At 40.7% G+C, this 19,523-nt stretch overlaps 1 protein-coding gene across 1 annotated transcript; it reads right to left on the bottom strand.

Annotated features, from left to right (window-relative positions):
- Nucleotides 1-4,856: 4,856 nt before the first annotated feature.
- On the bottom strand, nt 4,857-18,823 carry LOC133635778 (zinc finger protein 664-like). The gene is made up of 2 exons (XM_062029057.1): nt 18,562-18,823; nt 4,857-7,404 (listed from the first exon to the last, which is right to left on the bottom strand). The coding sequence occupies exon 2, from the start codon at nt 7,352-7,354 to the stop codon at nt 5,984-5,986; it is 1,371 nt and encodes a 456-aa protein (XP_061885041.1). The 5' UTR covers nt 7,355-7,404; nt 18,562-18,823; the 3' UTR covers nt 4,857-5,983.
- Between the last annotated feature and the right edge of the window lie 700 nt (nt 18,824-19,523).

The raw sequence follows: 19,523 nt of genomic DNA, 5'->3' as shown, positions 1-19,523 counted from the left end.
TGCTCCTACTCTCCTTGTGCTCTCTACTTAATTCTTCCCTATCTCTTTCACACAGAGTGTCTTTCACATTCCCATCGTTTACTAAGATTGTTGCATGCTCAACCTCGCCTATCTGGCGTAGTAATTAACGTAAACTGGTTACATTTTTTCATGTTTACTTAAGCCTTTTCATTAAATCTTTTTGTGACAATCTTTTTTTTTTCCAATGTCTTCCTCACTCTCATCTCCCACATGCTCCTCAGCTTGCATTCCTTTATATCTATACTTTATGTAAAAGTTAAGTTAAAGTCCCAACGATAGTCACACGCACACACTAGATGTGGTGAAATTATCTTCTGCATTTGACCCATTCCTGTGTTCACCCCCTGGCAGGTAAGGGGAGCAGTGAGCAGCAGCGGTGGCCACGCTCAGTAATCATTTGGTGATTCAACCCCCAATTCCAACCCTTGATGCTGAGTGCCAAGCAGGGAGGCAATGGGTCCCGTTTTTATAGTCTTTGGTATGACCTTAAGGTTCTCAGGGCGGACACTCTGGCCACTTAAGGTAATTTTCCCATCCATTCTTCCCACATACTCATCCCCCCCTTCACCATCAGAGTCCATTTCCACCACGCTGCCTACTTCTGACCCATTCGCAGAGCAGTCGTGCTCAACCGCCACTGACACAGGGATTTCCTGATGTTTATCCCCCACACTTCTCCATGTTTTGTCATGTCCTTTTCCTGCTGAAGATTCAGCATTCTCTCCCCAACTCTCTCCACTTTGTGCAAAAGCATTATACCTGCTGTTCGAAGTTAGTCAGTCTCGCCTACTTTCGGACTTCCGGGTCATCCCTTTTCCCAGAAATAACTTCTGGGTTCCAGCTCGAAGTCTCGCACCAGATGGCCCTCTAAAATAGACCGTTATGAAGTCTTACGATAGTTTGTAATACGACAGACCAGGGGTGTCGAACTCATTTTAGCTCAGGGACCGGACTATTAAAATCATGGCATTAAAACAAAAAAATAAAGAACTTCAGATTGTTTTCTTTGTCTTACTTTGGCCAAAAATAGAAGAAACACGTTCTGAAAATATTACAATAAAAATATAGAAAAAAACACAGACAGCGGTAAAGTTTAGATGCATGAAGGAAAGAAGAAAGTGCATGCTTATAATTTAATTTGTTTGAATTTTATGATAAAATGAAATAAGTTATATTATCCTACATTAAACATAATTTTGAGTTCAATCCTGTGATGAATGAAAGGTTACTTTACTTAAGAGACTTAATGTGAATTACTTTTATTCATATTTGCCTTTCTGTCTTTCAGGTGCATACTGCTTAAGCCAACTCATTTCGTCTGTCAAAATCATCTTTATTCCCATACCCCACCATTGTCTACAAATAAAATATTGAGTGGAATCCGGTCAAGTTGGAAGTTCTGTCTTTTTTCAAGTGTGGGAAGCTACATTGCCTAACGACATTTGACAGTAATTGCTTTAATTCACAAATGCAGATTCTTGAAAACAAAATCATCCTTCTTTACCTTGCACAAATAATTCTGCCATCTACTCTCATCTACATATTACATAAAGGTCTAGGGCAGGGGTCGGCAACCTTTACCACTCAAAGAGCCATTTTGGCAAGTTTCACAAATTAAACAAAATAATGGGAGCCACAAAAAAAAAAAAAAATTTTAAATGAAAAACTACGGAGCCCCTAAAGGGACATGGGAATTTTTTTTTTTTTAGACATGTATCTCGTGGCCACGAGAAAGTATCTCGTGGCCACGAGAAAGTATCTCGTGGCCACGAGAAACTTTCTCGTGGCCACGAGAAACTTTAAAAAAAAAAAAAAAAAAAAAAAAAAAAAAAAAAATTTTTTTTTTTTTTTTTTTTTTTAATAAAAAGTTTCTCGTGGCCACGAGAAACTTTCTCGTGGCCACGAGAAACTTTCTCGTGCGCACGAGAAAGTTTCTCGTGGCCACGAGAAAGTTTCTCGTGGCCACGAGAAACTTTCTCGTGGCCACGAGAAAGCATTGGATGCGTGCTGATGGTTTAGTGTGTGTTAAAATGGCAGTTTAGGAGTTAATATGGCTGTATTTCCAGATAGGACTTTCCCCCATGTGTGTTGTGGCAAAATGTGAATGCTTGATTAGTAGGTGTGAGACAAACACTTTATCTTCCTGGTTATTGTAACGCTACGTGTTTGACATTATTTAAGACGTTATCATGCCCGGGAAAGGACAGTTTTCCTCTTCTGTGGCTGTGGGGGGTGGGCGTGGCTTGCGGACCTGCAGCGAAGCGGAGTGTGTCAGTTAGTCCGATGTTGATGTGATCAAACTTCTTTCTTGCTTGGAAGATACACACACAATTGTAACTGTTATTTCTTCCTGCAAATAATAAATATGTACAACGTGTTTGGATGTATTCATTTATGTAAAATTGTCATTAAATGTAATATTGCCTGACAAAAAGTGATACGACGTACGTAATATTTTGATATTTACACATCGCATATTTACACACGCGCATCTGACTAGAATACCCTTATGTGCATTACATATATCAACATCAACTACCTACTGTACTGTTTACTTGTTGAAATACCCTTTTTAGAACAAATATCTACCCACATAATTTATATGTGTATATATAATATATATATATGTGTATGTATGTATATGCATATATATATATATATATATATATATATATATATATATATATATATATATATATATATATGCATATATATATATATACGTGTACGTATGTATATGCATATATATATATATATATATATATATATATATATATATATGCATATATATATATACGTGTATGTATGTATATGCATATATATATATATATATATATATATATATATATATATATATATATATATATATATATATATATATATATATATATATATATGCATATATATATATATACGTGTACGTATGTATATGCATATATATATATATATATATATATATATATATATATATATATATATATATATATATATATATGCATATATATATATACGTGTATGTATGTATATGCATATATATATATATATATATATATATATATATATATATATATATATATATATATATATATATATATATATATATATATGCATATATATATACGTGTATGTATGTATATGCATATATATATATATATATATATATATATATATATATATATATATATATATATATATATATATATTATACATACACATATAAATTATGTGGGTAGATATTTGTTCTAAAAAGGGTATTTCAACAAGTAAACAGTACAGTAGGTAGGTGATGTTGATATATGTAATGCACATAAGGGTATTCTAGTCAGATGCGCGTGTGTAAATATGCGATGTGTAAATATCAAAATATTACGTACGTCGTATCACTTTTTGTCAGGCAATATTACATTTAATGACAATTTTACATAAATGAATACATCCAAACACGTTGTACATATTTATTATTTGCAGGAAGAAATAACAGTTACAATTGTGTGTGTATCTTCCAAGCAAGAAAGAAGTTTGATCACATCAACATCGGACTAACTGACACACTCCGCTTCGCTGCAGGTCCGCAAGCCACGCCCACCCCCCACAGCCACAGAAGAGGAAAACTGTCCTTTCCCGGGCATGATAACGTCTTAAATAATGTCAAACACGTAGCGTTACAATAACCAGGAAGATAAAGTGTTTGTCTCACACCTACTAATCAAGCATTCACATTTTGCCACAACACACATGGGGGAAAGTCCTATCTGGAAATACAGCCATATTAACTCCTAAACTGCCATTTTAACACACACTAAACCATCAGCACGCATCCAATGCTTTCTCGTGGCCACGAGAAAGTTTCTCGTGGCCACGAGAAACTTTCTCGTGGCCACGAGAAAGTTTCTCGTGCGCACGAGAAAGTTTCTCGTGGCCACGAGAAACTTTTTATTAAAAAAAAAAAAAAAAAAAAAAAATATTTTTTTTTTTTTTTTTTATAAAAAGTTTCTCGTGGCCACGAGAAAGTTTCTCGTGGCCACGAGATACTTTCTCGTGGCCACGAGATACATGTCTAAAAAAAAAAAAATTCCCATGTCCCTTTAGGGGCTCCGCGCATACAAAGCTTAAATTGCTTTGTGCTATGTTAACCAGGGGTCTCAGACACACGCACCGGCACGCACTTTAATATGTCAATTTGATATTAGGGCGGCCCGCGAGTTTTGAATGAATGGCGCTTGATAGCGTCATGCTTGCCAATCCTCTCATTATTTCCGGGAGACTCCCGGTTATCAGGACGTGATGGCACTGCTTTTGGCGCCCTCTACAGCCTGCTCCAACAGTGTACCTGCTCGACCGCATGTAGAATGCAGTTTCAGCTGGCGTACTAGGTCAGCAGCCACACAGCTTACACTGACGGTAGCCGTAAAAAAAAAACTTTAACACTGTTACGTTACAAATATGCGCCACACTTTGAACCCACACCAAAAAAGAATGACAAACACATTTCTGGAGAACATCTGCACTGTAACACAACATAAACACAACACAACAAATACCCAGAATCCCATGCAGCACTAACTCTTCCGCTCAACCGACGCACGGAGGGGGCGGGGGGTTGATGTGTGGGGGGGTTTGGTGGTAGCGGGGGTGTATAATCTAGACCGGAAGAGTTAGGGCTGCATGGGATTCTGGGTATTGGTTGTGTTGTGTTTATGTTGTGTTACGGTGGGATGTTCTCCAGAAATGTGTTTTTCATTCTTTTTTGCTGTGGGTTCACAGTGTGGCGCATATTTGTAACGTAACAGTGTTAAAGTTGTTTTATACGGCTACCGCCAGTGTAAGCTGTGTGGCTGATGAGTAAGTATGCTTTGCTGTCTCCTACGTGTGTAAGTAAAAGCTACATACAACATGTGGCCGGGCTGGCACGCTGTTTGTAAATGCTATAGAGGACAATTACTGCAGTGCATTCAGGGCACGCCCTTAATTTAGTAATCAGAGTGAAAATAGGATTATATTTGCCCTGGGAGTTAACTAAGAGAGGCACTGAGATCCAGAAGTCTCCTGGGAAAATTGGGGGGGTCGGCAAGTATGCAGCTGAGCCGCATCTGAGTGGTCAAAGAGCCGCATGCGGCTCCGGAGCCGCGGGTTACCGACCCCTGGTCTAGTGACATACATATAAAACAATCACAAAACGATATTCATAATACAAAAGAGTAATAATGATAATAAATACTGTATAATGTATCATCAAGTCACACCTTTCAAAAGTAAATGATCTTGTATAAAACACAACTGCTCAAATGATGTATAAAGTAAATAATAATATGCTTCCAGAAGTGGTCCAGAAGATGTTTCGGATGTGAACCAGTAAACATGAACTAAGAGGGGTTTATGTGTACTCAAAAGCAAAGGTATGAACACATGTAAAACATATATGTATATCATACAAAGGAGTTCATCTATGGAATCATTTACAATTAGAAAAAAAACCCACTTAATTATTTCTAAAACCTATATAAAACACTGTTCTGAATAAGTATAGAAGTGAATTATCCATCCATTCATTTTCTACCGCCTGTCCCGTTCAGGGTCGCGGGGGGTGCTGGAGCCTATCTCAGCTTCATTCGGACGGAAGGAAGGGTACACCCTGGACAAGTCGCCAACTCATCACAGGGCCAACAGATAGACAGACAACATTCACACTCACATTCACACGCTAGGGCCAATATGAATATGCAATATCGGATACAATGTTCACTGTTTTATCTCAACCTTTTCAGTCAAATTGCTGTTATTTTTTTAAATACACAATTTTGCATATTGATGCATGTTATTGAATAATTAAAAAAAAATAAAACCTAAACGAAAAGATCTAATTTATAAATGGTGGAAGCATATTAACAAGATTGTGTAACACACCAACAATTATGTCACACGTTTATGTTGTTAGAAAGTCGAAGTTATCAAAGTCTTGGCTTCATTTGCTGCTGCTGTTCTCACCAGCACACTTGTGTTTCTTACACTGGTACTTATAAGAGAATCTTTCATCACACACACTGCAACTCAACACTTTCTCACCTGTGTGTGTTCTCATGTGTACTACAAGGTTTCTTTGTCTGCAAAAGCTTTTGTTGCAGCTTGTACAGGAATATGGTTTTTCGCCAGTGTGCGTTCTCATGTGTACTTTCAAATTTTGACTTTGTACAAAACTTTTACCACAGATAGAACAGGTAAAAGGATTTTCTCCAGTGTGTATTCTCGTATGTACTTTTAAACTTTGATTTGTTACACAACCTTTACCACAAACTGAACAGATAAAAGGTTTTTCTCCGGTGTGTTTTCTCATGTGTACTTTTAAATCTTGACTTTGTACAAAGCCTTTACTACAGATTGAACAGGTAAAAGGGTTTTCTCCTGTGTGTGTTCTCATGTGTACTTTCAAATTTTGACTTGTTACAAAACCTTTACCACAGATTGAACAGGTAAAAGGTTTTTGTCCGGTATGCACGCTCATGTGTAGTTTCAGATTTTGACTTGCTACAAAACATCTACCGCAAATTGAACAAGAAAATGGTTTTTCTCCTGTGTGTATTCTCATGTGTACTTTTAAATTTTGACTTTGTACAAAACCTTTACCACAGACTGAACAGGTATACGGTTTTTCTCCAGTGTGTTTTCTAATGTGTACTTTCAGATAACTGTGGTGTTTAAACGTTTTGTCACAGTGAGAACATGTAAAGCGTGTGTTGTCAGTGTGACATGTATTATCAGCTTTAGAGTCTTCATCATCAGTGTCAGGAGAGTGTGACGTTGTGTTGTCACTATCTGATAGTGGAGCTAAGAGCTTGTCTGCTTGTGATCCTCCACAGTGGTCTCCATCAGCTTCTGTTGTCATGTGTTGAGTTGAGCTGCTGCTTGGAGACTCCACCTCTCTCTTCTCCTCACTTTCATCCTTGACCTCGTCATCTTCACTCTTCACAATCACACCAATCACTGGGAACTCCCCCAACCATTCAATATGCTCTCCCTCCTGACTGATGCTGTGTTCCTCCTCTTCCTTTTTAATGTGAAGGGGCTGTGGTGCCTCCTCTTCCTCTTTAAAGTAGGGCGTCAGTCGGTCCTCCTCTTTCTTTGTAAGGTGCGGGGTCTCTGGCACATCTTCTTCCTCTTTAACATGGGGGGTCAGGGGTTCCTCTTCTTCCTTTTTAAGGTTGGGGGTCTGCGGCACCTCGTCTTCTTCCTTAATGTGGGGGGTCAGTGGGTCCTCTTCTTTTTTGTTGTTGTCAGGTGTCTGTGGCACCTCGTCCTCTTCTTTAATGTGGGAGGGCTGAGGCTTTCCCTGCTCCATCTTAAAGCTCCACTCTAGAAGCCCAGGGAGAAGATGTTCTTCACAGATGTCTGTCGGACACAAAAAACACAAACACATGTTTTGGAAACGTCAAGCTTTGGTCAGTCACATGTACTAAAAAAATAAGTTATTGTATGACCTGGTCTGAAATCTCTGTGGGGGACAAACACGCAGCTCTTTACAACATTATTCACAGGAAAAAAAGACCAAGCCATGGCGGAAAATACTTTTTACTAGGGAAGGGCAATATGACCTAAAATCTATATTGCAATATATGGTAACACTTTAGTATGGGGGAATATATAAACCATTAATTAGTTGCTTATTAACATGCAAATTGGTAACATATTGGCTGTTAATTAGTCATTAGTAAGTACTTATTAATGCCTTATTCTGCATGGCCTTATTATACAACCAGTCAGCCATTAACTAAGAGTCTTCCCTAACTCCAACCGCAACCCTTACCCTAACCCTAACCCTATGTTAATAAGCAACTAATTAATGGTTCATATGTTCCCCATACTAAAGCGTTACCCAATATATTGTTTAATACAGAATTAATAATACAACCAGGACATCGAGATGGCACAGAGGACGATCTCTACATTGAGTGTTTTTTCTCCTTTTTGTGTGTTAAATCAGTTTTATGTCAACATTTATGGAGCTTTGTCACCAAGGATGAGCTTATAAATATAAGCTACAACTCCACCGGACTTATTCCCACTTTTCTGACAGAATAAGTGGAATTGTTGGATGTCCTGGTCAAAGGTACCCTTGCCTTTATTTGGTGTTGTGAGATGACGACGCAAAAGTGGGAGGTGGGTGGGAGTGCCTGTGCGTACCGCCAGCGCCGACCATGCACTGCTCTACCAGGTATATTTCTCTCCAATGCGCGCTCACTGGCGAACAAACTCAACAAACTTCAGCTACTGATGGGGATGGACAGGGACTTTTTTTCATCCTGTGCTCTGTGTTTTACAGAGACGTGACTGTGTGAACTGATACTGGACTCTGTGCTGCAGCTGGCAGGAATCCTACTCTTCAGAGAGACTCGAGACACATATTTCCTGGAAATAAAAAGTGTGGCAAAATCTGATCTGATGTCACAGTGATCTAAAAGCACTTATCTCCTTGGCCGGAATATTTTTACATTTATAGCAAAACTTTTTATCCTTCCCGCGAGTTCACTTCATTAATTCTGGTTGGTGTTTACATTACACTGCAGGCCAAGGAGCATGAGCTAAAGCGAGCTATTGCCGACCAGATTCTGTGCATTAGGTTTAAACTGGCCGTGAAATGACACCACACCACCCCTAGTGTTCAGTTTAAAACTTGGGGGACAAACATTTTTACAGCAACTACCTAAAACACTAGACTGTTCCTGTTGTTTAGAGGAACTTAGACCATGTAAACACATTGGCACATCCTTAATTTGCAATTTTAACGTTAACGACAGCGCAGACTTGTAATTTTCATAACACAGCTATTTTTTCAGAAATGTGTAACTGACAAAGTAAGTAAGTATAAAGTAAGTAACATTTATATAGCACCTTTCATAGACAAAAAGCCACAAAGTGCTTCGCAACACAGTTAAAATAGAAAATACACACATTATAAAAGGCCAATTTAAACAAACAAAAACCCAATATAAAACATTATAAAAACACAAGTTAAAGGGAAACAATCGTAGCAGCCCATTTTGAAGGTGTCAACAAGAGTCAATAGGGTGCAATGAGGGTGGAAGATCATTTCAAAGCATGAGAGCAACAGCCTAGAAGGTCACCTCTTGTCCGAAAACGAGTGTGTGAAAACTTCAGCAGATTCTGATCCACAGACCTCAGAGTTGTGGTATAAGGCTGGATCAGATCACTGATGTAAGAGGGAGCCTGACCATACAAGTCTTTGAAGGCTTGAACCAGATTTGTAAACCTGATCCTATAGGACACTGGCAGCCAGTGAAGTTCTTTTACAACAGCGGATATGTGGTTCCTCTTATTTGTGCGGTTCAGAATTCTCGCTGCAGAATCTGGGACTAGTTGCGGTCGCGAGAGCTCCTTCTTGTTCAGACATGAAAACAGACTGTTACACAGTCTAAACGCAAGGTCACCAAACAATGAATGTAAAAGTTCCAAATAATTCTGTGACGCCATTTTCCCAAGTTTAGAGATGTCCTTAGATGAAGGAAGCAGTTCCTCGTCAGCTGCTTACAATGCTGCACTAATGACATGTCTTTGTCAAAGATAACTTCCAAGTTTCTGAGACTTGGTTTAGTAGACTGGCCTAAGTGACCCAAGTGTTGTTTAATCCCCTGAATGTAATCATCAAGTGCAATAACCAGTGTTTTTGTTTTGTCTGCATTGAGCTGCAGGGAATTGTGAGCCATTGTTTTATGTTCACTAAACAATTAAGCAAGGCGTTAAGCTTCTGGATCTTTTACGGCTTTAAGAAACAGTAAAGCTGGATATGATCAGCAACTTGGTAGAAAGAAACATCACTAAACCTTTGGATGAGCTTTCCCGAAGGGTTCAAACACAGCAAAAATAATACACGACCCAAGACGGAATCTTAAGGGACTCCACACAACAAATCTGCTGACTCAGGCCTTATTTGGTAAGCTGTAACACTGAAGCTACGCCCAGATAAACATGAGGAGAACCACTGTAGAACTGACCATGACAGTTCTACTACAGCCCTCAGCCCTCTACAGCCGCATGCGGCTCTTAAGCGCCGCCCTAGTGGCTCCCTGGACCTCTCTCAGAGATGTGTGAAAATGGAAAAAGATTAAGAAAAAAAAAAAGTTTTTGTTTTAATATATTTTCTGTAGGAGAACAAACATTACAAAAACCTTCATAATTGTTAGAAATCCCATTGTTTTTGTTATACATGCTTCACTGATGAGAGTATTTGGCAAGCACTGAGGTGGCGACTTGTCCAGGGTGTACCCCGCCTTCCGCCCGATTGTAGCTGAGATAGGCTCCAGCGCCCCCCGCGACCCCGAAGGGAATAAGCGGTAGAAAATGGATGGATGGATGGATGTTTTGTCCTAGTTATTCAGTGATCCTTGAACTCATCGTAGTTTGTTTGCATGTACAACTTTCTCCAATGCTGCCACAGAAAGACGTGTTTTATGCCACTCCTTCTTCGTCTCATTTTGTCCAACAAACGTTTTATGCTGTGCGTGAATGCACAAAAATTAACTTTGTTGATTTTATTGATTTGCCGGAGTGCTTATCAGGCATATACACTACCGTTCAAAAGTTTGGGGTCACCCAAACATTTTTGTTGAATAGCCTTCATTTCTAAGAACAAGAATAGACTGTCGAGTTTCAGATGAAAGTTTTTTTTTTCTGGCCATTTTGAGCGTTTAATTGACCCCACAAATGTGATTCTCCAGAAACTCAATCTGCTCAAAGGAAGGTCAGTTTTGTAGCTTCTGTAACGAGCTAAACTGTTTTCAGATGTGTGAACATGATTGCACAAGGGTTTTCTAATCATCAATTCGCCTTCTGAGCCAATGAGCAAACACATTGTACCATTAGAACACTGGAGTGATAGTTGCTGGAAATGGGCCTCTGTACACCTATGTAGATATTGCACCAAAAACCAGACATTTGCAGCTACAATAGTCATTTACCACATTAGCAATGTATAGAGTGTATTTCTTTAAAGTTAAGACTAGTTTAAAGTTATCTTCATTGAAAAGTAAAGTGCTTTTCCTTCAAAAATAAGGAAATTTCAATGTGACCCCAAACCTTTGAACGGTAGTGTAGGTCAATCCATGACTGCAAGCTAATCGATGCTAACATGCTATTTAGGCTAGCTGTATGTACATATTGCATCATTATGCCTCGTTTGTAGGTATATTTGATCTCATTTAATTTCCTTTACTTATGTCCTTTGTGTATTTAATTTATATTTGCATGTCTCATGACACATTATCTGTATGTAATATTGGCTGCATTTCTGATAGTTGTTTGTGCGCCATGTTGTTCCAGACCACAGCAAACGTTACTCAGCTTGCAAAGATTGTAATAAATACATTAGAAGAAGACAGTCTGCAGTTTCCTTTAACTTAGACACACACATGTATACCTTTGGCCATTCTGAGCCAGTAATTTCCAGAAGTTATCTCATCCTGTGAGAAGCCTCCATTTTACTAATGATTTCTAATGTTGCAAAAATGTGTAAAATAAAAATTAAAATACAACATGTCTGTCAACTAAGATTTGTGTCAGCCTTTGATAGTAGGCTAATATAGCTAATGTAGACACTTACGTCATGTGTTGCCTTCATTATAACACGTATATCGTATTTTTGGTCCAATATGGCTCTTTCAACATTTTGGGTTGCCGACTCCTGGCCTATGACTTTTGAGATCCATCCATTCTAAGCCTGTTTCTTTTTAGTATTGGATTCACTATGGCATGTTTGAAAGCATTGGGAAACACACCGGTAGACAAAGAGAGGTTAACCATTTTGGTAACACAAGGGCCAATTTACTCAAACACTTTTTGGAAGAGCCTACAAGGAAGAACATCAGATGAACAGGAGGAAGGCTTCATTTTTTGTCACCGGTATCAAATATCAGCGAAGGTCACAGTCCTAAATGAGGATCATATGCTGGAGACAGGCTCAAAGGCAGCAGGGGTACCACATGGAAGGGACAGGATTTTATCCTTAATCATCTTGATTTTGCCAGTGAAAAATCTAAAAAAGGCATTGCTGTCAGCTTGACAAAAAAACAGGGGTAACTGGAGCAGCATGACATACAGGAGAATTTATGGTGTCAAACAACACTTTGGGATTTTTCTTATTCAATGTTACTAGTCGACGGATATAGTCAGATCTGGCATTTGGCCTGTGCACCTCAAGGTTAGTGGATTTTCACTGACATTCAATCCTTCGACATAGTCTCTTCTCTTTTAAGATATCTTCATTAGTCCAAGGGCACACTTTTTTCTGTACAGACAAGTTGGACTTCACAGGAGTCACTTGATCCAAAATTGTCACACAGTGATTGTTAAAACAGTGAATGAAATCGTCCACATCAAGACAGTTCATAACTACAAGAGGATCAAACATATCAGAAAATCTATCTGCAGTATTAGCAGCGATAACACGCCTCTGAGACCTGACTCCCGAAGGCTTAGGCTCAGGACTAAAGTGCAGATCACACAAAACAAAACTATTATCACTCAAATGGACATAGTTTACAGACACGTTTAAAATGTTGAAGCCAAGCGTAAAAACTAAGTGTAAATGTGGCTCAGAAACATGTTTACCATTCCCATGAAAAAACATACCCTGTGTTTAAAATCACAGTAACAAGTAAGTCGCAACAAACGTGTTACAAACAAATTCATCAATAAAATGTGTCGCAGATAAATTCCTTTGTCGATAATAGTCGGTGACGTCTTTTTTTAGACATAAGCGAACATGCTCGTGTCAGTGTGACCAGTGACTGTCGAGCAACAGAACGGAAAAAACACAGTGAGTAAAAACTAAAGAAATAAGCTGCACAAACAGGACGTTCACAGTTATCATATCTTACTTGCTCTGCTAGACTTTAAGTGCAAAAATAATAATCACGATTATTTGGAATGATATTGTAATCACGATTAATAACACAATTATTCATTCATTTGAAAACATGGGTATTTATTGTGCCACCAAAACTCAACTTTAAATATAGTTAAAATAAAAATTTATATAAATTAGTAACAAATAAACCACAACAAGTAATATAATTATATATACATATACATTTAAATAATTATAAGCTAAATGAAAAAAAAAACCCCAATCAAATTCTGTTTTTCCGTTTTGTTTTTCATTTTTTACCTTTTAAACCTATTTTACCACCATAGATTGTGTGCTTATTGTGTCAAATACAATTTAATAAAATGTTTGTTAATTACAGTAAATGCAATCATCCTCACATTTGTTGGTGCAATACATCTTTGGACAATTTTGAGCAGTATTTTAGGTCAAAGCACAATACTTGTGTAAATATATCAATAAGTGCTTTAATTACATTATGCTTGTGTGAGGTACTTTTTTGAAACCTTAATTTTGTTAGCACAGACAAACCAGAAGTGGCGCACTACATTACTATTGTGAACAGTTAGGGGGGTTAACCCTAATCCTCTAATCCTGGAACCTTGCCTTAACACTACATACTTTCAATTAAAGGGAACGTTTTACCGACAGAAACAGGGTTGTGCCATGGGATCACCTGTATACCCAATAGTGGCAAACCTTTACATGGAGGACATGGAAAAGAGAGTTCTCAGCTCTTTTCAGGGAACAGTACCGAGTCATTGGTACATATATGTGGATGACACATGGGTGAAAATCAGAAACCAAGAAGTGCAAGCCTTCACCAAGAACATGAACTCAGTGGACAAAAACATCAAGTTCACACATGAGGATGTCAAAGACAGTAAGTTGCCTTTTTTGGACTATGATGTCCACATTGGAGAAATAGGGGCCTCCATGTTGGGGTTTACCGAAAACCCACACATACCTATCAATACCTACTTTTTGACTTAGACCACCCACTGGAACACAAACTGGGCGTTATCAGAACCCTACAACACAGAGCTGATAATGTTCCTACCAGCCCACAGGCCAAAAAGAAATAGCATAGGCATCTGAGGGAAGCCCTCAAAACATGTGGTTACCCCAGCTGGTCGTTTGTGAAAAGTGTATCTAGATCCAGAAATAAAAAGAACAGAGTGGATGAGGAGGAAAAAGGTAACAGATGCAAAAATATTGTCATTCCATATGTATCAGGTCTACGTATGCATCTATCTATCTATCTATCTATCTATCTATCTATCTATCTATCTATCTATCTATCTATCTATCTATCTATCTATCTATCTATCTATATTTTGATTCTTATTGTTGCTTTTTATTCTTATTGTTATATTTTGTATTTTATTTCCATTTATAGACCCATTATTTACTTTTTAAATTTGATCCCAATTCTGTACACTGCTGCTGGAATTTAAATGTTCCTGAGGGAATTCTTCTGAATCAGAATCAGAATCTGAATCAGAATAGTTTTATTGCCATTGTTTGAGAACGGGTTCACAAACTAGGAATTTTTCTTGGTGCAAACGTGCGACATAAAACACATATAACACATATTTGGTATAAAAAGAGCTGTGACTGAGCTATCAGATAGACTTAGAAGGGATTCAAGGAATTCAAGGAGCTGCTGTTAGGAGTTATTGTTCATTTGCCTGATGGCCGAGGGGAAAAAACTGTTCAGGTGGCGGGAGGTGTGGGTCTGGATGGAGCGTAGTCTCCTGTCTGAGGGGAGAGGGGAGAATAGTGTGTGTCCAGGGTGAGAAGAGTCAGCCGTGATCCGACCCACACGCCTCCTGGTCCTGGAGGAGAACAAGTCCTGGAGGGATGGGAGCTTGCAGCCAATCACCTTCTCAGCAGCACGTACGATGCGCTGCAGTCTATTCTTATCCTGGACTGTGGTGCCGGGGAACCACACTGTGATGGAGGAGGTCAGGATGGACTCTATGATGGCTGAGTAAAACTGCACCAGCATTTCGGTCGGCACCTTAAGTTTCCTCAGCTGCCGCAGGAAGTACATCCTCTGCTGGGCCTTCTTGATGAGGGAGCTGATGGTCAGCTCCCACTTGAGGTCCTGGGTGATGGTGGTGCCCAAGAAACGGAAGGAGTCCACAATGGGGACGGGGGTGGGAGAGTCAATCAGGGTGAGGGGGGATGGTGGGGCTGTGACTTTCCTGAAGTCCATGATCATCTCCACTGTTTTCTGGGCGTTCAGCTCCAGGTTGTTGAGGCTGCACCAGGACGTCAGCCGGTCCACCTCTCTCCTGTAGGCGGACTCATCGCCATTCGAGATGAGCCCGATGAGGGTGGTGTCATCCGCACACTTGAGCAGTTTTACGGATTGGTGACTGGAGGTGCAGCAGTTTGTATACAGGGAGAAGAGCCAGGGGGAGAGTACACAGCCCTGAGGAGTACCAGTGTTTGTGGTTCGACTGTCCGAGACAATCTTCCCCAGCCGTACGTGCTGTCTTTGGTCTGTCAGGAAGTCATTAATCCAACTGCAGAGGGAGTCGGGCACGCTGAGCTGGTAGAGCTTGTCTCGTAGCAGTCCAGGGAGGATGGTGTTGAAGGCAGAGCTGAAATCCACAAACAGGATCCTAGCATAGGTTCCTGGGGAGTCCAGATGCTCCAGGATGAAGTGGAGGGCCAGGTTCACTGCATCATCCACAGACCTGTTGGCTCTGTAGGCGAACTGCAGTGGGTCCAGGAGGGGGGCGGTGATGTCCTTGAGGTGGGGCAGGACAAAGCGCTCAAAGGACTTCATGACCACAGACGTCAGCGCGACCGGCCTGTAGTCATTTAGTCCTGTGATCCGTGCTTTCTTGGGGACAGGGACAATGGTAGAGGTCTTAAAGCAGGACGGCACGCGGCATAGCTCCAGAGAGGTGTTAAAAATGTCAGTGAAGACAGGAGCCAGCTGGTCCGCACAGTGTCTGAGAGTGGAGGGGGAGACACCATCCGGCCCGGGGGCCTTCCGCGTATTCAGCTTCAAGAACTGCCGGCGTACATCCTCTTCTTTATTGGAGAGGGTCTTTACAGTCTTATGATGTTTTTGGAGTCCTGTGATGTCATTGGAGTCCTTTAACTCCTTTGATGATGTGCTGGCATTGGTGGGGAGGGTGATGGTGGGGGGAGCATGGCTTTGATGAGCTCAAGGCCGTTCATGACGACAGTAATGTGTGTTGAGGCCCTGAGCGAGAGTCCGGTCATTCAGGGCCTGGGGGGTTTTGGGCTTATAGTTCGTAAGGGCCCTTAGACCTCTCCAAACTGCCGCAGAATCATTGGAGCGGAACTGTTCCTGTAGACGGTTAGAGTACACAGATTTAGCTTTCTCCACTTCCCTGGTGAAGTGGTACTTCGCTTCTCTGTATGTACTTCGGTCCCCGCTTCTCCACGCAGCCTCCTTCTTCTTGCGCAGCTGTCGGAGCTTGGGTGTGAACCAGGGCTTGTCATTGTTATAACAAACCCTGGTGCGCGTTGGAATGATGCGCGCCTCATTGAACTGTATGTATGAGGTCACAGTGTCCGTATACTCGTCCAGATTGTTCGTGGCCGCTCCAATTGCCTCCCAGTCTGTCGTTTCCCAACAAGCACGCAACTCGTCCACAGACTCGGCGGTGAAACACTTAATGTTCCTCATAACAGGTTTAGCCAGTTTCAGTCTCTGTCTGTATGAAGGGATTAAGTGCACCATCACGTGATCTGATAGTCCAAGAGCAGCGCGCGGGACTGCATGAAAAGCCTTGCTCAATGTAGTGTAGCAGTGATCCAGCGTGTTCTCCTCTCTGGTCGGGCATTTAATAAACTGTCTATACTTTGGTAATTCCTGGCTCAAATTTCCCTTGTTAAAGTCACCAAGCACGATAACGAGAGTCAGGAAAAGACCGTTCCACATGTAAGATCTGTCCTGCGAGCGCGCGCTGAGCGTCACGCACGTCCGCGCCGGGTGGGATGTAAACAGCCACGAGAATGAATGAAACAATCTCACGCGGTGAGTAAAAGGGCTTACAGTGGATGAATAAATATTCCAGAGAAGAAGAACAGTGTCTAAAAATCACAGTCACGTCTGTACACCAGCTATTGTTGATAAAGAAGCATAGTCCACCGCCTCTTTTTTTGCCAGAGAGCGCCGCGTCTCGGTCCACGCGGAGGAGATGAAAGCCCTCCAGTTGAAGCGCGCTGTCCGGGACACTTGCGCTCAGCCAAGTCTCCGTGAAACACAACACACAGGATGAGGAGAAGTCCTTGTTCCTTCTCATCAGCAATGCTAGCTCGTCCATCTTGTTGGCAAGTGAGCGGACGTTGGAGAGGAAGATGCCTGGTAGAGGCGTGCGTAATCCCCGTCCGCGAAGACGGACAAGTGCGCCCGCTCGCTTTCCTCTTCGATGCGGTTTCCCTCTTTTGAGCACATAATGGACCAAATCCGCAGCTGACGCTAAGATGACCGGTAACAAGTCCATAGGGATGGTGGATCTGATGTTCAGTAGCTCTTCACGGGTGTAAGAGCACCCGGAAACACAATTTATGTACAACAACAAACAAAACAGAGCGCACGAGAGCACCGAGGCAGCCTTCATCTGCGCCATGAAGGAATCAATATAGTACTATCTATCTACCTACATACCTACCTACCTATCCATCTGAAAAACTCACAATAATGTTTAACCAACACAACATCCCAGTACACTTCAAACCAGGCAACACCCTGAGACAGAGACTGGTGCATCTTAAAGACCGGACACCCCACACCCACAAAAACAACCTGGTGTATGCCATCCAGTGTAATGATGAGTGCACTGATTCATATATTGGGGAAACAAAACAACCACTAAGCAAACTCTTCAGGCCAAGACTCAGCTGTCTACCTGCACCTCAAGGAGGAACAACACTTCTTTGAGAACAAAAATGTACATATTCTGGACAGGGAGGATGGATGTTGCCAAAAAGGAGTGAGGGAAACCATCTATGTCAAGGTTGAAAAACCATCCCTAATCAGAGGAGGTGGTTTGCGACACCACCTGTCTCCGACATACAACACCGTCCTTTTAACCATTCCTAAAAGACTCTGCAATTTAGTCTCCAACAAATAACAGGAGTTAGAAACATTCTGGTCACAGAAGGTGGCCAGAATGCCATTTGTGCCATTTATTTTGGACTGGTAGTAGTCGATCCACAGCAATCGTTCTGTCACACAATGCCTCAATGATAACAAAGGGAAATTACTCTTCAACGATTGTCGTTGGCTTTGACAGTTATGATTGCTTGCTTGTATCTCAACAGTTGTTTTTCTCACCAAGATAGGGCGAAACCATCCTTGCCCAGGCACTCCCTCTTGGTTGTGGAGTATAAATATGTGGGGTTTTGGCACCCACCGCTTGACTAGATCTGACCAATCTCAGTCTATGAGCACAATTTTATGATGAGCGGCCAAACGTCTTTTAAGATAAACTAAACAGTCCAGTTGCGATCGACTGAATGCCGAGAGATGACAATGACCTGGATGAATGAGAACATTCATAGACAACACTGCACATTTTTCTTCGCTGATTCACCAACACTCTCATCATTGCTATTTTACACATTTTCACACAATCACAACACTTTATACTCACACTCGATCTCTGCTTAGCGATGTGTTGATCGCGGCTGAGTCTCTTTGTTAGCAGCTAGCAAGCTAAGCTAACTAGCAAGCTAAGTCTGAGACGCTTCTGTTTACCGAGACGAGCTCAGTTAGTCCTCACACCAACAATTAATAAAGTTTAGTTTTTCAAACAGTGGACGAATAAGTACAAATGTTCAAATGAAGGAATCAACGCAGACTGAAAGACAACACTGTGATGTTGCGTTTCAAAACACGGTTGGTACTGGAAGACACACGCTTCACGCATGCGCAAGGAACAAGCGACTTCCTGTCCATTTTTTTTTACATAACTTTATTTGCATACTTGCTATTTGTGTTTTTTTGGCGGTTGGCAAACCAACTCCGCGTACATTACTGCCACAAATTGATGATTTATTTTAGTCCAAATGACTCTCCCATGTCAGAAAAAAAACATCTATTTATGAGGTGCGATTGTGACTTGTGCTCGTCACCACCGCCTTCTGTAATTCCTCCTGCACGTTTTCACATGATAAATATTTCAAATCCAACAATTTAGCTGCAGCTTTGACACAATAATCTTTTTTTTGTTGTCTTTTTTTGCTTGCATATGGAAGAATATGACCTTTTTGTCCGTGGTTATCATTGAAATTGCTGATTGCTGATATTCTCATTACTTTCCACTGATACATTTTCCTGCTTCTACATTTTAACTACGTCGGCATATGCAAGATTTCACTCTGCTTTGATTTGATACATTTCTGATTCTTGTTTCCTGACCATACACAAACCCATAAACTGCCGAATAACATGATTATGATGATTATTATCATTATTACTATATTATGACATTACTGTACTCCATATTCGTGTTCTCCTCCACACCTTCCAAAATGTTGCTTTGCTTTACACATTATTGCTATTTGACAGTTGTAACATCTTGTCGGCAGTGGAACTGTTCAGATCTTCCATTTT

This window comes from Entelurus aequoreus, linkage group LG20 (assembly GCF_033978785.1).
Source record: "Entelurus aequoreus isolate RoL-2023_Sb linkage group LG20, RoL_Eaeq_v1.1, whole genome shotgun sequence".
Lineage (NCBI taxonomy): Eukaryota > Metazoa > Chordata > Actinopteri > Syngnathiformes > Syngnathidae > Entelurus > Entelurus aequoreus.
The sequence above is the reverse complement of the archived record's forward strand: the minus strand, read 5'-3'. Positions and strand labels throughout refer to the sequence as shown.